Below are 19,870 nucleotides of genomic sequence, written 5' to 3' on the forward strand. Positions count from 1 at the left end.
TCATAAACTTTGGTGCTGCTTGTAATTTCATCCATTTCCTGCCTCTCCTCTCCAGTCTCCAGAAGCAATGAAAGGACAAAATTAAATAAAATGTGTTTATATATGAAGTAGTTTTAAATTAGATACAGTTTTAATTGTCCCACAGCTACCACAAGCTAAATTGGCATCACTGTATTCCATATACAGCAAATGTTGCACATGCATTCACACACACATAAAGAAGTACACACCTGGATCTCACACAGACTTTGAGCAATATTAGAAAATTTGCAAAATAGAGCAGCATTAAATTAATGTGCAGTTTGGCTGAGGAACCAAAGACACTTTGAAGGAAGACAGTTCAATACAATTGCAATTTATCTTTTATCATTATTATATCTTACAGTTATAAAAATATCTAGGTATGTTGACACATCCTGAACTTTCTTCCTCAATCTTTCACATTTTGTTCATTATTTGTAAACAAGCAATATGCTTCACTCCATTTTATATGTCGCTGCATTCTGATCCTTAGTTACTGTCCCCACATGGAACACAAGCTTAACAACATTGCAAAAAGGGAGACGTTGCTTGACCTTGCCTTTGTACCCAAAGAAGCTCCCTGCTGGTAGACCATGACTTCCACCAGTCCAGAGAGCTCACTTGTTTCTGGAATAAAACCACAAGGCTCAAATGTACCACACCACACATTCACAGGAGAGGGACAATGTAAATTTGGGAAAGGGACTTCTTTACAGGGAAGCTGGGAATAAAGTGGGCCACAATGGAAAGCTCAGATTTATCCACTAACACCTGAAAGAACAGCGAAAGGTCAATGATGCATTTATCTTTTTCTGGACACGTCCTTCATCTCCCAATTACACCCACTGTGGAAATCTTCAAATTAAAAATACTTCCTTTAGACCCTACACGTAAAAAAGAAAACCCCATGTTCCACAGACATATCCATTATATTCAAACATGTCTAAATGTTAATGTACAGCCTCTCAAACACTGTCCTATAATTTACCAAACCATTAGGACCTGAGCAATAAGGTCCATCAGCTGTCCAGTCAAACATCCACTAAAAGGGACAACAGTGCTGATATGATCTTTCCAGTCCTTCTGCCAAGTTTGCTACCACAAAGTGTGTGTGTCTGTGTGTGTGTGTGTGTGTGTTGGGATCACTGTGCTCTATAACAAGGAGGGAGCAATGGTAAGAGGGACAACTGTCTCCTTTTAGCAATCTTGTTTCTAGCAGAGGAGGTGGAAGGCTGAGCAGCTTTCCTTCCACTCCCAGCCATCTGTTAAAAACCTCAGTGAGGACAGTTCTACATCAGCAATTATTATTGATAAAACAGAAGTGCTCTGACACAGTCTTTAAAACAGGATACTTAATTCTATCAGTCTAGAGAGGAACTTATTCTTTCACAGAGTTACTGACTAACAGCAGTCTGGATCACTCACCCCCCTCCCCAATACGCAGCACATTCTGTGCCAACCACCTCCCCTGAGTTTAAGACTGTCATCTATGTTTTGGGGGAGAGAGGGGAAACCTGACCTCACGCAGCATTTTACTAGAAAAGGCTGGAAGTCATAGGGCACGAGTACAAATACCAGAAAAATAAAAATAAGGAAAAGAAAACAGAGAGAAAAAAATCCACAACCAAAAACACAATAGAAACAATACTTTGTGTTCCTATTTTAAGTGCCTCTCTCAATGCTATATGCATAGCAGCTAAAGGCAAGCTGGAAACCAGCCAGGTCCTGGCTGCCAGCAAAAATTTTGTCACCTCCTTTGAACATCTGAAGTATGTTTACCCAATAGATTTCATTAAATTACACTTCCATTAGGAAGCATACAATGTTGATACTCATCTCAAAGATAAAAGGGATCGCTAAGAGGCATGTCATCCTGCTCCCCAGCTGATTGCTATTTCTGGGCCAATCAAGGAAAGGAGCCAGAACAATACTTAGTTAAAAAAATGCAGCATCTCCCCAAGGACTACATACTAAGAGACTGCAGCTCCATTATCAAAATGAGCATATCATTAATGACAATACACATAGAGTATGTTATTTTAATACAACTCATACACAACAAACAAGCTGTATTTGGGTCATTAGCTGAATTTGTAAAGCAGTATTTCCAAGGGTTAGAAACTCCTTATAGAGATATGAAGTTTATAGGTTGGAAGCAGGGAGAGAACAAATATTTTATATGATCCCAAAATACAGTGACGCTAATAACGCTCTGCGGTTTGAAGTGCAATGTAGTAGCTAACAGAACAATAGGCTATTCAAACAGAAGTTCTCATTTTAAAGTAAAGCAGAAGTAATTTAAAACACCAGGCAGTGTTTTGCTAAACATCTATGAGGGATAATGAAAGCAAAATGCCACTGATGCAGTTTACACTGTATGTATCACCTTTTAATTTCTTATTATGGTACAGCTAAAAAAAAGAAATACTCAAACCAAATTTTACAAACATTAAAAACATCTATAGAAAAAACAATGCTGACTGTAAGTTAAGACACTGGGGAGGGAATAACATAGGAGAATCAAATAATTCATCCTGTGGTAGGCTGAGCTTTTCCTAGTAGAGAGGAGGAGATATCTTTGTCTCTAAGCATTGCTGTTAGATGTATGATGTTTAGTGTGTTTCCTAATCTCCAACTCACATAACAGCAATAAAGGGAAGAGGACAAAACCAAACCCATGCTAATTAAAACCTGAAGATATAGGAAAGGGCTGGGAGGTGTTAGCTCTTTACAGTCAAGCTCTGCCTCATCCTCTTGCAGCAATCTGTGACTATTAATCTCTAAAAACACTCCTTGCTCAATATTCTGCAATCTAGACTTCAGCCAATCTCTTTCAACACACAGAAAACCTTTTGGTTTAGCCATATTTGACATATCATATGAACTCCAATTATCCATCTTTTTGCAGTTAATCATCTCACAATTACATTTCCTGCACTTATAAGCATCCAGCTGGGAACTGAGTTTTAATCTAGGAAATAAAAAAAAAGGATTCAGGTTTCTAACAAATTACTTCTAATTAACCAGAACCTTTTCTAGTCATTCCAACCTAAAGACGCCTACAGCAAATGAAAGAATTTATTGTTTGCATTCCTAATGATACTTTAAAATTTCATTTCAATTTCCCCAATGAGTGAGTTTCAGGAAATTCAGTGTACTTATATCTACTTAAACAAACATTCTGTTAAGCAGGAAATGCACAACAACACAAAACCTAGGGGAAGAAAGAGAGAGTTGGTATTACACTGAGCAGAAAAGCTGCTAAAAAAAGCTAAAGAACCAGAATGCTAATTAATGGCAACTTCCAGTAGTGCACTGCAGCTACGGTGCCCATGCTCTGCCAGAGTTATTTGGAATCTCAAAACTGTGTTCCCAAATAATGGATTAGAAATAAAAGGTTTGGGGTTTTTTTTTTTTCAGGGAAAAAAATGGTCAGTTCTCCTGATACAAGGCAGCAATTTGTAATCTGTACAAAGGAAGTGGATTAAATGAAGCCACCTCTCTAGATAACTCAGGAAACTAAGTCAATGCCAGTTAAACAGCACATGAAAGAGCATTGTCCCACAACTTCCAGTGATTTCCCCAGGGAAAGATTTGGAATGAAAGCCATACAAAACATGCTTACTGCACAATTGAGCAGTGCTTGATGCCACAGGGAGGTAACATGAGGTAAGAATAAAATGTAACAGTTTCATTTACATTAAGGCATATCAATTTTCTCCAACTGTTTCAGAAATTCAGTGCAACCATCTGACAGAATAGGATTGTTGCAAAGTAAATTATACCTTTCATGTTCTTTGGACAGTCAAACACCAGAGGGTTTTCTGTCAATTATACGGTATCACAGATATACATCCCAAATCTGTCCATCTATCTAACAAAAAGAAAACAATATACATCTGAAAAACACTTTTCAGAGCTATCTTTAAGTAATACATAATATATAGGTCAGTCCAACTGCAGAAATATCTGCTCAAAAGGTTGGTGTTCATTAATGCACTACAAAAGTTTCCACAATACAGAACAGGACTGCACTAATTGGCTGATTGATTCAATACCAAGTTAAAGTAGTTAATTATTCTGGGAAAGAGTTATTTTTAATGCACCTGAAGCCTTCCCAAACTATTAAATTTTATATGCCTGCACCAACCTCCCATTACTTTGACTTTCATTAACTACCTCTTTAGGCACTTAGAGAACACCAACACTTTGGAACACTTTTGTTTTTATTTATAACAGAGGTTGAGTTGTGACCATGGACATTTTAACTCATTTATAACATGGGAAAAACAACAAAACCAGTAGCAGCTTCCTTTACCACTGCTAAAATTTAGCACACTGTTGATCCTGCCACAACAGCAACAGCAACAACACTCCAGCATCCCAAACCAATTAATGCCAACCTCCCCTTCCCAAATTTCTGCACTTCTGGTTAACTTCTCTATCTGACACATGGAGTACAGCACAATGACATGTGAGGAAGGGATGGACTCCCCTTGATGAGATTCACAGATACATCCTTAGGTATTATAGAGACAACGTTCAAACCACTCGTTGGAATTGTGTGAAACATCATGAGATTATCTACCAACACATTTCCAATCTACCTGTAGTAAATTAAGAGCTGCATGCATCAGCAGCAAGAATACAATGGGAAAGTTCATCTTAGTTGTGAAATTTGTCGCCAAAGGCAGAATGGAAAGCCTGACTGACAGAGGACAGTTTTTCTCCTTAAAGCTCCTCCCAAGTCTAAAATGGGTAAATGAGAGACATAATTCAGAGAGCCTACAGGCTTCAGTATGTCAAGCAGATAACACATAATGGATTTACATCGCCATGGAGAAGACAAAATTCAAATCAAAATTATCCAGCAAACGAAGCAACCCTGATCCAGGTTAAGGCCAAGGACATCTGTCTGTTGTTACAAGAAACTGCTCAAACATTTTAGAATAGTTTTACTGGTTTACTGCCCTTGAGTCACACAAGCCCTGAATCACTGGCAAGTAAGGAATGAAAAGATAATATTGCAGAGAGATTCAGAAGGTACTAGGCAAACATGAATAAAAAGAATTAGAAGAAAAAAACACCCTCTCAGCTGCAGTCATTTAAGTAGGAACACCACAGAGAAAAGCTCTTAAGTGCAAATCTTTCTTATTGCAGTGTTACTTTCAGTGGCACATGAAACAGCAATGATAACAGGCTCAAAAAAAACTTTGAAAATAAAGTTAAAAGATACATGTAACTTAAAACTAACATCTTTTCCTACATAGAAAGGTTAAATTGTGGGGTTGACATTTGCATTTGTTACGTTGTCAACGTTTCCTGCCTATCAGCCTATGTACAAACAATATCTAAAGATGTCATCTACATATTTATACCAAAGGAGTTTATGAACAAGACCTGTCAGTATATTTTAACACCTTTCCAAAACGTCAGCTTTCATCAGGTATAAACACAACATGTTTAATTTATTAGTTTGGTTTAATATAAAAAGTTGACAATCATATGTCACCATAACTATTGATAAGGTAAATAAGGACTACAGGAAAACGTCAGAAAGTTATTAAAATATTTCTCAGCTTCCTGAATCAAATTGGATTTATTGGCTTTTCTCTGTCAATAAGTGCATCACGCATTTTTCTTCATATGGCTATTTTTGAAGTGATGTGTCCAACAAGGAAGTTTATAGACAGACTATATACCCTAGAGAATCTAAATTTCACTTTGACTTTCTGAGCCAGGGGAAAGGACATCATTAATATTAAAAAAAAAAAAAAACAAAAAAAAAACAAACCAACAAATGAACACAAACACACAGATTTGTTCACCTATATTTAAACATATGCCAAAGATTTCTTTTTCTAAAATACACTAAGCCTCATAAAAGGTAAAATATAAGGCAAAAGAAACTTTGAATACACTTTCCTCAGGAGGTGCTTGATTCAATTCCCTTAAGAAGATTGCTACTACCAAAGGTCCACCTTCTTTGTTTGTAATGTCAGGAGAACAACGTATTCTCACTTCTTTCTAGATACTTCCCCCAAAAATGTAACAAGAGGGCAGCATAGCCACATTCCAAGAATTTCATCCCCACTACGACTATACAGCCAGACAGCTCATCAGTGAGTCACTCCAGCCAGAATGCAGCAGCTTACCCTATAGGGAAAAACAAGAATGCATGGAGAAACTCCGTTGTACAGATTAGTTCAAACACTCCTGCCCAAGCCACAGTCAGGCCAAGTAACAGCCAGAGGCACAGAAGTGTTTAAAGGCAAGGGGTGCCAGAGAATGGATAGCTCTCCTTGCTGGAACAGGATTTTCTTTTATTCAGCCAGTCCAACTCTACACCTCAGAACTAGATACAGTGAAGAATTTATTATTATACAACCAAGCTCATACTAAATTTGATACTATGGACATCACGAACCATGGCATGGCCCAGCCCAGGCTCTTAACTAGTCTGTAAAATGTACCTGGCAGGGATAACAATAGCGTTTTCTTAGAATTCACCAGACATTCTAAATGTGCCCTCAAAGACCTGATCTGGATTTCCTGTTGCTAATTTTTGTGGGATTTTAATGATTCATGTCACTTCTGCATCAAAATCACAAATGCAGTGAGTACAGCTGGGGACTCAGGTATGGAGTATCAGAAATATAAGCCACTAATCATCTGTTGGTATCAGAAATTTAGTGCTGAAGACCTTGAAAGGAGATTGGAAAAAATGGAAAACCAAAAGGCATTGTTTTTCTGTTCAAATGACAAGCAGGTGACACATGATCCACCATAAGTGACTGAAAATACAATTTCCAAAAATGAAAAATAGTCCAAATTTATTAATAAACATATTTAGTTACGCTCATTAGCCACAGGATTATCCAGGCCCATCCCTGGCAGCGTTCAAGGCCAGACTGGATGGGCTTTGAGCAACCTGGTCTAGTGGAAGATATCCCTGCCCATGGGGAAAAGGTGTCGGAATTAGATGATCTTGAAGGTCCCTTCCAATCCAAACCATTCTGTGATTCTATGATATTTCAGGCTATAGAAGCACCTGTCCTGGTTTCCTTTGCCTGATCCTGTATCAAGCAAAGGGAACAGAAATTTCCACAAGGCCCAAATTTTTCACAAAGGAAGGAAGAACCTCAAAAGGAAGTCTTGCTCCAAAAGAATACATTTATCTACATCAGGAGCACACTGGAGTTCTTCCACTATTTTTTTCTGTAGTGTACATGATTTCAGGCTTTATTGCAGAATAGATTTGGCCCAGTTCTTAGATCAAACATCTTCCCTTCAACATGGTTCAAAGCTGCCTGAAACACCAGTATTTGTTCAGACCCTCATGTCTGTTCAGTGCACACCTGAAATGGAGTTTCCAGTTCATCTTCCTGAAAAAGCAATTCTGTTCAGACTCACATGGCAGTAAGTGAGGAAAATTGGGGGGTTTTATCCAAGCAAACACCACCACTGTACAGGAAAGCCCCAGATGGGAGAAAAGTCCTTAGCTAAGACATTTTTTAAAACATACAAATGGCTTGGAAACTGGTCCAACGTTACGAGAGGAGGGAACTCAGCAGTTCTGACCTTAGCAACAGAGTACTTTTTAGGTACAAATTAAAAGTAAAAACTTTTAACATTTGCCCCAGAAAGAGAAACAAAAAAAAGGAAAAGGGAAAATGAGGAGAGAAAGGAGCAAATTTTCCTGATGTTCATTCTGAAATACACGCATTTTAAACCAAGCTCTCTACAGGGCACAAGTGCTGAGCCACCGATCTGCATTGCTGAATGCCAGACATGTAGCTCATGAATGGAAAAAAGGGATTTAATAACACGTTTGAAAGTGACTCCAAGTATGGGTCAGGAGAAAGATGCAGCCCAGGTGCCTTCAACTGAAATAAAGATCTAACAGGAGGACAACATGACAGAAGGTAAGAAAAAGACAAAAGGAGCACTAAGGGCTTAAAAAGGCTGGGAAAGCAATTCAGGTTAGCAACCCCTAACTTAATCCTGACCTTTCTGTAACTTTTTACCTTGATTTAGTTGACTGAACTAACTTTGTGGGAAGCTTACACAACTGAACCAGAGAGTGTGATTTCTCCTGAAGACTGGGCAGAAAGAAGAGGAAATCACATGGCCACTTCAAGGTATTAATGACATTGAATTATGAAACTATAGAAACTATAGAAAACAGTCAGTACAAATCAAACATTTTCTTTTGATTAAAAAAATCCTAGCACTGTGGTTAAGACCCTGTCTTAGCATTATTAGTTTTACTCCCAACCACATTAATTCCAAATAAATGCTTCTCCTCTTTTAAGGATGCTGGAAGTTTTAACAGAAACATGTAACATGAAAAACTGTAGTTCCAAAGACAGCTGCTAATGGAACAATCTATAATACTGACACTAACCTATATTTCTTAAACAAATAAAAATAATTACAAGAAACACATTAGCAAAACAACCCAGTCCTTTGCATAGTTCTGTTTAGTTAATACTCATTACAGTGCCAAAGAGCTGTAGTCATGAGTGAGAAATCCCTTTGTGCTAGGCACTCCACAAACAGGAATCCCCGTGACAAAATATCTGCAGTTACATGTCCCAGAATACAAACCACCATAATGGAAAGTAACTTTTCAGACTCTGAAATAAGAGAACTTGCTTTGATATTAATGCAGTTATTCTCTCTTAAATGAAATATTAAATACCACTTTTTTTCCTGGTTGGTGACACAGCCTAGCAAAAGTTACAGCTCGATTTAATAATGGCTCAAATCTTCTACTCAGGAGTCAGTGAAAAGGAGGTGTTAAATTCATAATGAAGGAGCATTTTCTAACTAAGGCCCAAGCCAAGACCCACCAGACACAATACAAGCCCTTTCTTTGACTTGCCAGAATTCACATTTGAATCTTTAGTGAACAGGTACAAAGCCTGCAATTGCAATTCAGTGTTTTCCACACTGACCAGGAGGGTAAGTTGGCAAACACTACCCTTATTCATTCTAGTCTTAACTTCTTGGAAAATAAAAAAAAACAAAACAAACCAAACTAAGGACACGTTGGAAAGTTGTGGGGGTTCTGAAAGTAAGCACAAATGCCACTCAATGGGAAACATGCAGAGCCCACACACACACACTCCCCATTTTCGTTCTTTTTATACGCCAGACACCAAATATTTAGTTAGCAAAACCCTTTTTTCATTACACCCATCTGAAATGGTTAAATGTTACTATAGAGGGAAAAATTATTCTGTTCTACTACTGATCCCTGAAGCCACCTGCTACATTCCCTTTTACTATCTGTAACCCTTATATTTCTACTCTAATTTTCATTGATCACCTCTTTTAGGAGTGAAACCTCTGTAGTATTCATTAAATATTGGAAAAGGCCTATTTTCCTCGAACTGGCACCCTAAAGGCAGTTTATAAAAAGCAAAGGAAAAGTAAGGGAGATGCTGTATTTGATCCACTTATTATAAATGTATACAAGCATTAAATTGTCAAATGTACAACTTTAGATCCTCTAACCTTTGCAGGGATTTCCTCCTTAACTGAGCAAGAACAGCAAGTTTAAATACACTTTGTGGCCAAGAACCACTTCTTGTTGAGATTTGTACAGCAGCTTTAAGGGAAGCTGTACTCGGGACAGACTACTAAATGATTGCAGAGTAAAAATAAAAAGCCACCAAAAAAAAAGAACAGAGATATTCACACTTTTTCCATATGTTTCACATAGTAAAGAACATTATTAGTAGGAGTCAGAATCACACTAATACACTTCCAATTCCATTTTTTAACTTTATATTCCTTCCTCACTAAGTCTTAAGCCAGAAACAAGATGACATGTCCACTGCCATAAAAGTCCATCTTTTTTTACCACTGATAGCCAATTTTATAGAAACATAAAGTTCCTTCCGAATTTATTAATGGTATGCTAAAAAGAACCAGCTTAGAGCACAAAATGGGAAGGTTTTTTCCTGAGACAAAAGAGGTGTGGTTTAGTTCTTGAATGCCATTTTAAAACATTCGCAGCTAGAAAATATTAAAGAAATACAATATTTTTCAGTACAAATTAAAGTCTACCTACAGAAGGGAACAGCACTTTAACCAACACTGATGACATCTGCCTAAATATCTACGTTGTTCTAGGGTTAGAATTTGGGGTAGAGGTAGAAACAAAATTTACCATTTTGGTTAGTAAGAAAAATCAGTATGAAAAAAGGTGGATTTACTTGATTAAATGCCTTTTCTTAAGAATCCCTGACACTTTCAAATTCATCTAGCACATTAGCTTTTCACAAAGGCTGATCAATCAATTATATTAGACTTCTTGAGAAAAGAGCCAGAAATGCAATTTAATTGAACCGTATTTCTATTGCACTAAATTTCAGTATTCCACTTTTGGAAACCCAAGATCATAAAAACAAAACTATGCAAAACATGATACCTGGCAACTCTCATTTCTTGTAAAACACACAGAAGTTAACATGCAACATCACTAAATCAGTGCTATGGAAAGCATCAGAAAAAAAGAGCAAATACATCCATCACTTTTTCTTCATCTCTCTTATTAACAAATCTAGAATGTATTTGCATTTACAAGAATTTGCAACTGGCACAGAAAAAATTGCACTATCCTGGTAACATTACCATAAATCGACAGTCTGTCTCCTGCTACTCTGTGGCAAAGGTTTTCAGCAGAAACAAGGTAACTAAAATACTACTAGTACTAGCAGAATATAAAGAATGCTAGTATTTGTAATGTTTGACAACTGCTTGACAACGAGACATGCAATGTATTCAGTTATGCAAAGAGGTTTTTTTTACACTCCAATATTTACTTATGATGCAATGAGAATTTCAACGAGCATTTAATATGGAATGACCATATAAAATTTTCCCCTTGAATTCTGATTGAGAAAATATCAAGATAAAGAACAAGCCTCCTGAAGTTGGGTAGAAATAACTATTTTTAACAGCAGCGCTTATATTTCAAGTTTCTCTTCATGAAAGCAACAAAACTAAGCTGGCAAAAAAAAAAAAAAAGCTATTAACCACTCGTTTGCCAACTAATTTTTGACATGGGACAGTTAATCAGTCACAAAGAAAAAGTTCACCATTGACCAGATGGTAACTTCACTATAAAGGGAAGCTATTTTTGACCATGGCAATTAGTCTTCTCATGTTTCAAACACTACATTCTATTTTCACATTAATTTTTAAATCTATGTGGCTTTAACTTAAAATAAACTGTACATCAAAAGAATGGAAAATAAACAGCCAGGAACACAATTTGACGAATTGGATTTATTTAGTTTATTTAGCTAAACAGGGTCCATTGGATCTCTTTAATAGGCTGACAGTTGCACTGGGCTGGTTAATAAAACATTCAACACAGTATCTTCAGCCAATATAGAAATGCAAATCCCACCAGAAATATTTTATTCATGAAACAGTAATTTCAGTTACTACCAAAGCAAAAAAAAAAAAAAAAAAAAAAAAAAAAAAAAAAAAAAAAAAAAGAATCTGGGGGGAAAAAAAATAAAGGCGGGGGGGGGGGAGCGCCGTTCGCTTTGCAAACAAACAGCGCCACCCAGCGTCACTGCATGGACAGCACACCGCGACATCGGAACGGCCGGAATTAATCCTGCCCGTGTCAAAACCAACCTTCGATTTTTAATGATCTACCGGTAGCACGTATCTCTGCCTATTCAGCACTGAAATGCAAACTGGAAAAAAAAAAAAAAGTAAAAACGTAGCAACACATTAAGGAACTTGAGAGTGCAGTTCTAGCCTGAAAAGCAAATACATTCAAACGGTGCGGGGTTTGCACAGTTTGTCTGATTTTTTTTCTTTTTTAATCTTCACGTTTCTAGTTCGTGATAGAAACAAAATCAAACTTCTACTTACATGAGTGCAGGCGAGCAACACAATGAAGTGAGAGTGAGGTACACTCTGTTTTCCTCCTTCATCATTGCCCCCTGCACCCATGTTCAACTACAGGACCTTTATTACTGCTGCTACCAAAAGCAGGACAGCGACAGCTACTTCTTTTTGCACAACAGGTAGGGGAGTATCACTTGAGTAGAATAAGAAATCACTGAGGGAGTGGGAAAAAAATAAAGCCTTCCCCCCTGTGACCCCCCCACCGTCCAAAACGAGCATTCACCTTTTGCATATCAAGTCACTTTATTTATCAGCTGGTTTGAAGAAATTTTTCATGAACGTGGCTTCTTCCACTTCCTTTTGAGAAGCAGAAGTTTTAACGTAAGAACAAAGTCCATGGTAAACAGAAATTGCAGTTCTCTGCTTGGGAAAGGCTGATGAGGGCTGAAATCTGAACATGTCCAAGAACTATCAGGTGAGAAAGATTGTCTAGTGAAAAAGGCAGAGCTGATAACATGCTCAATTTCTACTACATTTCTTAAAACACATTCTACAGAAAGATTTCATTCTGTCACAGACCACTTTTCAGCTTAATTTAGTACAGAAACATTTTGTGTGTGAAGGGAGGAAGAGGCATGAACGCTTACAGTGCCCTGTGTGAGTCCTACACCTTCCATTCACAGCCCCCAGCCACACACAAGAGAAATCAGGCTCACCAAATCACTTCCTGAAAACACCTTTATTTGCAATCAGTCAGCCAGGTCTAAGCTACACAAATGGGTTTTTCTTAAAATCATGTGCATCACCTCCACCAAAACTTGCTGAAGGACCAACAAAGATACATCACAGAAGTCACAGGTCTTAGCCCCACGTGTTAAAAGATGAGACAGACAGAACTTCCTGTAAGGGTCAAGGGGGAGTTGGTTGAGAGAAGAACCTAGTTAAGGCATTAGCTTTACTGACGTTAAAAATTTGCTGCCCTCACCCAGCACGTTATCTCTTCACACATTGAGTTATGAGATGCCTAACTCACACTTATTGGTCAAACATGGGATGATTCTTTGTAAGCAATACCCACAGAATTACAAAGCACAGGAGGTAAGGTGTGCTTCACTGGTCTGGTCTCTCAGGAATCTCAGCTAAGATGATCATAACCCTTTAGGTTAATTACAAATTAAGCATGTTAACTGCCATCTTTCACACTTTCCTCCATGGAAAAGCGTCTAATCACTAGTAAATTTTGTTATGAAATAAATTTACTCCCATCTTTCATACTTCCACACAAAACAATAAAAAGAAATTTAAGATATAAATAACTTAGGGCAAATTTTCTACACACAGGGGTTCTAAGTTATACCACTTCCTAATATTTCATCAGTTTAGGCCTTGAATATTAAAAAAAAAAAAAAAAAGAGAGAGAACATTTTTTCCTGTATCACTTTTCCCCCATTAAAAATAGCAGTATTATAAATCAAGTAATTGCAAAAGGTCAAATGCCTCCACCTTTTTCCACCACAAACCCACCAGGGCGAGGACACAAGTGAAAACAAGCTGAAGACAATGTGGAGTTAGCCTCTATAGAAAAGAAGCCAGTCTAATGCTCAGCCACAGTCAGGCAGACAAATATCATATCAGAAGTTATTAGAAAAGTAACAGAGGAAAGCAAACAGTGCCTCTGTAAGGAGCAGTTTGAGTAGAATGTAGAGGAGTGATTACTTATCTCAAGAAGGTGACAGTATTTAAAAATGGCACTGAAGGAACTTTTGTTCACAAAATGCTTTTTCAAAATTAGATTGTCAAAGTATATGGCCAGATAATTCAAATTCTTTCTTCTGAAACTTAGTTCAATCTTGTGTGCATTAAAACACATCTTCCACAGCCCATTCAAAAGAGCTGTACTATTCACATACTGAAAACTAATCTGATTTCAGAAGTTTTAAATGTGTCAACAGATCAAGTTTCACTAAAGGCACCTGTACTTGCCCAGGCAAGGTTCTTGTGCACACATGATGTTTTGGCATGATGGATTCCCTGTCTGTAAGAACACTGTTGGGATACAACAATTAAGATACACACACAGCAGTCCCACACATGGCTGACAATTTTCTAAGTATAAAACACTATTGCAATATTTGCTTTATAAATCAAAATAAGCCAGCAGCAACAGCTGAGTGTCTAAGTTTTAGTTCAAACTGGAGACCTAGGGAAGACTGGCCATAAAGATACAGCCAGCAATTTGTCATTTGACAAATGGTGTTCATTAAGCTTACAGCCATAAGATTATTTGTCTGGGTAGGTGACTGAACCTGAAACGGGGGTAGTGGTATTTGCAAAAAACAGCCAGAACATAACAGACACACCTGCATGAGTTGTTCAGGTGAGTTTCTGGACTCAGGTGATATTTGAGAGTCATACAAGAGAGTAACTTTAACCAATGAAATTCCATTGGTTATCTCCTTAATTGTTTTTATAGCTTAACAGCAGCTGAAATTTTAACAATGATCTTAAACAGAACCTGCAGGAGATATAAATTGTGAATACATACTATTGACTGAAGCTATTGTTAAATGTCAAAAATGTTTAAATGTTTACTCAAGTTTTATACAACGTATGTATCTGCAAATTTTCCCCATTCCCCTCTTTTTCTTTTAAAGGTTATTCTGAAAGTCAGAATTACCAAAATCAGTACCAGTTCTGAGGATTTTAAAGGAATAAGGACTGTCTCCTGAACTGATAACAAATGCTACCTGCAAGATTTACCTCTGTGCTGCTGACAGAATAAGAACAGTTCCTAGGTTGCCTCCTTTACTTGGCTATTTCTTCTTTCTCAATATGCTCAACTCATTTTCAACAGTGACTGTGCAATATTCATTTTGTTACATGAATATTACTGTATAATGTGGGGTCTTTCAAGATTTTTATATTTCCTCATCTATTTGAATGCCTTATACGTCAGCAGGAAGCTTTTCAGGAGAATAAACGCCTGCCTTTGTTTTTTTCTGTTACCGTGCCCTGATCTTGAGCCAGTACATGGAACCCTGGGGATGGATACAAATGCTTGGAAATAACCACATATTTGCTAGGTTTATAGAGTCACATTTTCACATGGCCTGGGATAAATTTAGCTCAAAGTAATGTTTATAAAATCTGGAAGCCTTTTACCACTGTATATCCCCACTATTTAAAGGTAACTGTCTACTTTTAGGTAACAATTAAAATAAAACGCTTTATTTGTATGAATAAACACCTGTAGTCCATATACATAAAATATTGTTTTTTGCCATCAGAACTTACTTCAAGCAGGAAGTAAATTACATCTGCAATAGGCAGAAAAAAAAATATTTACAAGCTTAAACCACATAATGGCGAATCGGTAGATGTAGGAAAAAGACTTCTGATATGAAGATTGTTTGAAGCTTCGGGAACTCTTTCGCAGGCGGTCCCAAGCCGTGGAGCAGCCCGGAAAGCACAAGACTGCGATGTGCAACTCCACTCGGGGCCACAAGATAGAGCCAGCAGCGCGTCCAGGGCTCTGCAGCCCGGCCGAGCCGCGCAGGTCCCACCACACCTTCCCCGACCTAACGGGGACCAAGCACCCCGCCCAGAAATGACGGGCCTGGGATGTGCTACTGGAAATGAGATCATAAACCCAACACTTACATCACTTACTGCAAGTGAAAAAAAGACAGCATAAGGCTTTTCAAACAGTTTCATTCTGTTTCGGTACGTTTACGGCAAGCCTGAAAGTTGGCCGTTTGAGATGTGTGCAGCTTTTCTGCAGAGAGGCATCACTTCATGCTTGCCCAGTTCTGGTATTTCTCCCAAGGATGACAGCAGAGCACTGAGGTGGGCACCAGAAACCACTCCTGCCTGAGCTGAGGTGTAGTGCTCGCTCTGTTCATTTTCCCCATCAGGATTCACAGTGTGATGCTTCCTGAGTACTTTTAAAGACAAAATCGTGCTATTCTTTTTTTCATTATCACCATTCCCCTCCAAGAGAGAGGGCTAAGATGGGGCAAGGTGGGTTTTTTTTTTCTCCTTGGATATGATTTACTGCAATTAGTGTGTTACCAACTATGCATGTGCAATAATATAGTGCATGGGGTAGATGCCTTTGCCTTCACACACCCCTGGAGTGCAGAGCACTGACACCTAACTGCAGCTCTCAAAGCAACAGGGATTACAAGTGAGAGGAAATACATCTCCTATTTGTAACTTTTTCCTACTTGATTACAAAGTTAGAGATGAAAAGCCATGTTTGGAGTAACTCTAAGTACAGCTCAACAGAGCTTAAATCTTTATTTTTTCAGAATATACAACATAGTAAAGTGTATGGAAAAAAAATCCCTACATATTCACAAAGATGCCACAGCACTTAATAAATAATATTACAGTGATGGCATTTTGTCATTATTACACACACTGCTCAAGATAAAATAAACTCACCAGATACATATTAAATGTCAAAAATAAACTTCAATGCTGTCCATCCTGCCAGTAAAGAATGGACAAGTGAACAGTCCACAAACCTCATGTTTCCTTCTCCCAGCTTTAAACATGTTGCTATGCTGCTGTTTTCCATAACTGTTTGGGTGAGGGCAAATTTTCAGATGCTATATATAAGGCATTCAAATAATCACAAGATCAATTCTCATGTTATCAATGAACATAAAATAAAACTACTAGTGCTGATTCTGCATTCACTTTACATTTGAGATACAGGACTTAATGAAAAAGACTGTACATTGAGTTATGTAAATTTTGCAATTAATTCTGTTCTATAGTTTCCAACAAGTTGCCATTTGCCTGGATAATAACCCAAAAAAAGTCTTTAAAAAATCTTTACATACAAAATTAGAAAAAAATTAGTACTTAGAAACTGGAACTACACAAGGCATTTAGTTGCAACACCACTATTTGCCATATAAGTGAGGCTTTTTCAAGCACAGTCGTTCTCTTCCAGCACTTTGCTCCATCCTTCACATCATTTTCTTTCCTTGATCTTCTGCTGAAGATCCTTGGGTTTGGAGCTGTTGTTTCTACCCATTATTATGATCAGTTCGTTCCTCTTTCTCATGTTTTTGCTTCTTCATTCTGAGCACAAACTTATGTTCTTGTGATCAAGTAACTCCCAGTGCTATGATGCATTTCCTTGCACTCATTTCTCCTCTTCCATATAGTGTTCAGTTCTGAACTCTCTCTCATTTTCACTTGCCTGGGAATATGAAAGTATGAATTCCGCCATCTACCTACACATAGAAATAGGCCAGTAACAAATATATGCTGACAGCAAATTCTCACACTTCTGAGAAGATAAACAGCATTCACAATTGGTCCAGAAATTGCTCTCTCTGGGAAGTCACTGTGTGGCCACACGCAATTCCTACAGGGGAACAGATGAGGCTGCCTCAAAATTTTGATGCAAGTCTTTTTATTCTAACATTCCTCAAACTTTACAAACGGCAACCATCTTCTCATGCATTTTTGTGGAACTGCTCAACTTGGCAGAAACACAGAGGAGTGACAGTCAGCTGGATTTCTTGGCTGCAGGTATAAACATTGACTCCCCTTCCCTGAAGGATTAAACTGCTGCCAGCAACCTGAGGAAATTCGCAGTTCTGCAGTGAATGGAAAATACTGCCACTAGTTATTTCTTTCTCCCTACCCCGGAGGAACTGAGCTGCTGCCAATTAACATAGCATTTTCCTACACTTTGCAATCCCTTTGAACTTCTTCAGGATTTTACAGGAAACAGTTTTGTCTCTATGTAAATCTATTCAGTGCAAATCCCAGTCACAAAAAAAAAGGACTGATAACTGTAGCAGAAGCCCCCAGACAAGGGAATCTTGCTAGTCTGCAACCATTACTCAAAAAGATGTAGTATTTATAACCAATTTGTACAAAGGCCAAGAAGAATCTAAGTGCAACGGAAAAGAAAACAGTGACTAACAAATGAAGTGCACATGAGATAAACTACATTCAAAAATTCTACTGACTGGAGATTATATTGCTTTTCATGTTACTGCCCACATAACTACAAGCTGTCAATCCTTGAGAAATAGGATTAAAAGCTGACTACTTTGCATACATCATGAACACTCACAATGTTAAATGACAGAGAAACAACAGAATTCCAAGGTAAAGGGACAGGAGGCTAGCAACTGGAATACTGCTATGGGACTGCTGCTGAAAGAAAAACTTCTCTTCCCCAGTTTGGTTTTCATCTGTCCACATACATAGCAAGACACATGCAGAACTCATCTCTCCCATTAGTCAAAAATACCCTCTCATTTGCCTGAATAACTGCATTGTTTTATTTTAAAAATTCTTAGAGATGCCTTCTTTACGTAATATGTTAAAAACTCACAAAATCAGCCTCAAGTTTTCCCATTTCTTGTTTGTAGCTTCTCATTCGACTGCTGTACATCCCTCGGCTTTGAGGTGGGATCTCTCGAACTTCAAGTTCCATCTGCTCAAGCTGACAAGCGAAAACAAAGAGGAGGTATATAAATCAAAAGGCTAACTAAAACAAGAAAAAATTTACCTAAGTTCAAGAAATATACCTAAGTTCAAGAAATATTTCTTCTTTAGAAGCAAAAACGTAGCTTATTCTGCAATATACAAACAATTTATCAAAATCTTTGCACAATCTTAAGTCAAGAAACAAGAGACAACACTAGTATTATTAACAGTCAGAAGGACTGATTCGAGCCAAACACTTCTGGATTTCAATTCCAACTGTGATGAATACACCTTATTACCAAAAAATAGTAAAACTGAGGATAATTCCTGCAAATGAGCAGAGTTCAAAAGAAAGCTTACCTCTACCTAGCTGTGCAGTTTTGGAAACCATTGGCTGAAAAAGATATTTTACTTATTTACACATTTATTTATACATATATATATATTTTTTTAAGGTTTTATTTACCACCAGTCTGTATGTTTAATAAAGTCATTCTTATATTTAATAAACTAATTCGTTTTTCTTTAAACATTGCTAACTCAGCAGAATTACATAACCTGAGCTGGCTATCTAAATCTATGTCCCACATGTATATGTAAGTATATTAAATAGCTGTAAGTGAATTAAATAGCTGGGTTTAATGACAATCCTATTAAAGAACTTGCATACAGTCAAATGGATGAAAAAATTAGGGACATATTCTATCTTTCAAAAGCTTATTTTATTTATTCTTGTCATGTAGAATTCTAAATGGCCTGAAATACAAGAATATGGCACGGGGGTAGAGCAAATCAAAAGTCGTAAATGAGGGCTGCTAATTACGTGCCCACTGAATCTTGGAGCCTGCTTCACATGGTGCTGTCTCTTCAGGAATTCTATTTTGAACAGCAGAAGAATCCCACACCTGCCTTTTAAAACCTTTCTAATTTACTTGAAAAGGATAAAAGAATATCTCTCCTTGGTTGCTGAAGGCACCTGAAACAATATTTACCCACCTCCTACTGATCTTGGTTGAGCAATATGGCATAGGAGCAGAAATGTTTTTCAGTTAGAGTCACAGGCTACTGGCTGCAGGTTTCATAAGGGACTGCTAGAATTTATTCCTATGTAATCACTAGCTTACACTTTGAAATTTCATCCTCATATCATAAGAAAAGCATCTGAATTTAATCAATGGAATTGCCAGATACTCAAAAGTCATTTTGCCTGATCTACTCTGATTATACAAAATGATATTCAATAATAAACTATAAAGCAGACTTTAATTAAATAGTCACTAATGAATTGAAACGCACAAAGCAATTTCTAATTCTACCCAGTTCTTTAGCTCAGGCTTAGCTTTCCAAAGGGGTATTATAAATTAAACCAATAGTTGGAATTAATAGCTTATTTCTTATCAATTTCATCTTAATAAATTTGATCTCAAATGTGGTATAAACATTTCTCTCATATATATGTGTAAGGTTGCGAAATTTTAATGAAGTTTCAATTCTTGTCTGTTACATA

At 37.4% G+C, this 19,870-nt stretch overlaps 1 protein-coding gene across 4 annotated transcripts in view; it reads right to left on the reverse strand.

Moving 5' to 3' along the window:
- Positions 1–19,870, reverse strand: part of VTI1A (vesicle transport through interaction with t-SNAREs 1A) — a 266,853-nt gene that overhangs the window by 237,252 nt on the left and 9,731 nt on the right. For all 4 annotated transcript variants that reach the window (XM_066190922.1, XM_066190923.1, XM_066190924.1 and 1 more), the window contains exon 3: positions 18,269–18,379. In XM_066190922.1, the coding sequence (XP_066047019.1) occupies positions 18,269–18,379 (111 nt within the window). The remainder of the gene's footprint in view (positions 1–18,268; positions 18,380–19,870) is intronic.

This window comes from Chamaea fasciata, unplaced genomic scaffold (genome assembly GCF_029207755.1).
Source record: "Chamaea fasciata isolate MVZ Bird 193981 ecotype frontalis unplaced genomic scaffold, bChaFas1.0.hap1 SCAF_9, whole genome shotgun sequence".
NCBI lineage: Eukaryota > Metazoa > Chordata > Aves > Passeriformes > Sylviidae > Chamaea > Chamaea fasciata.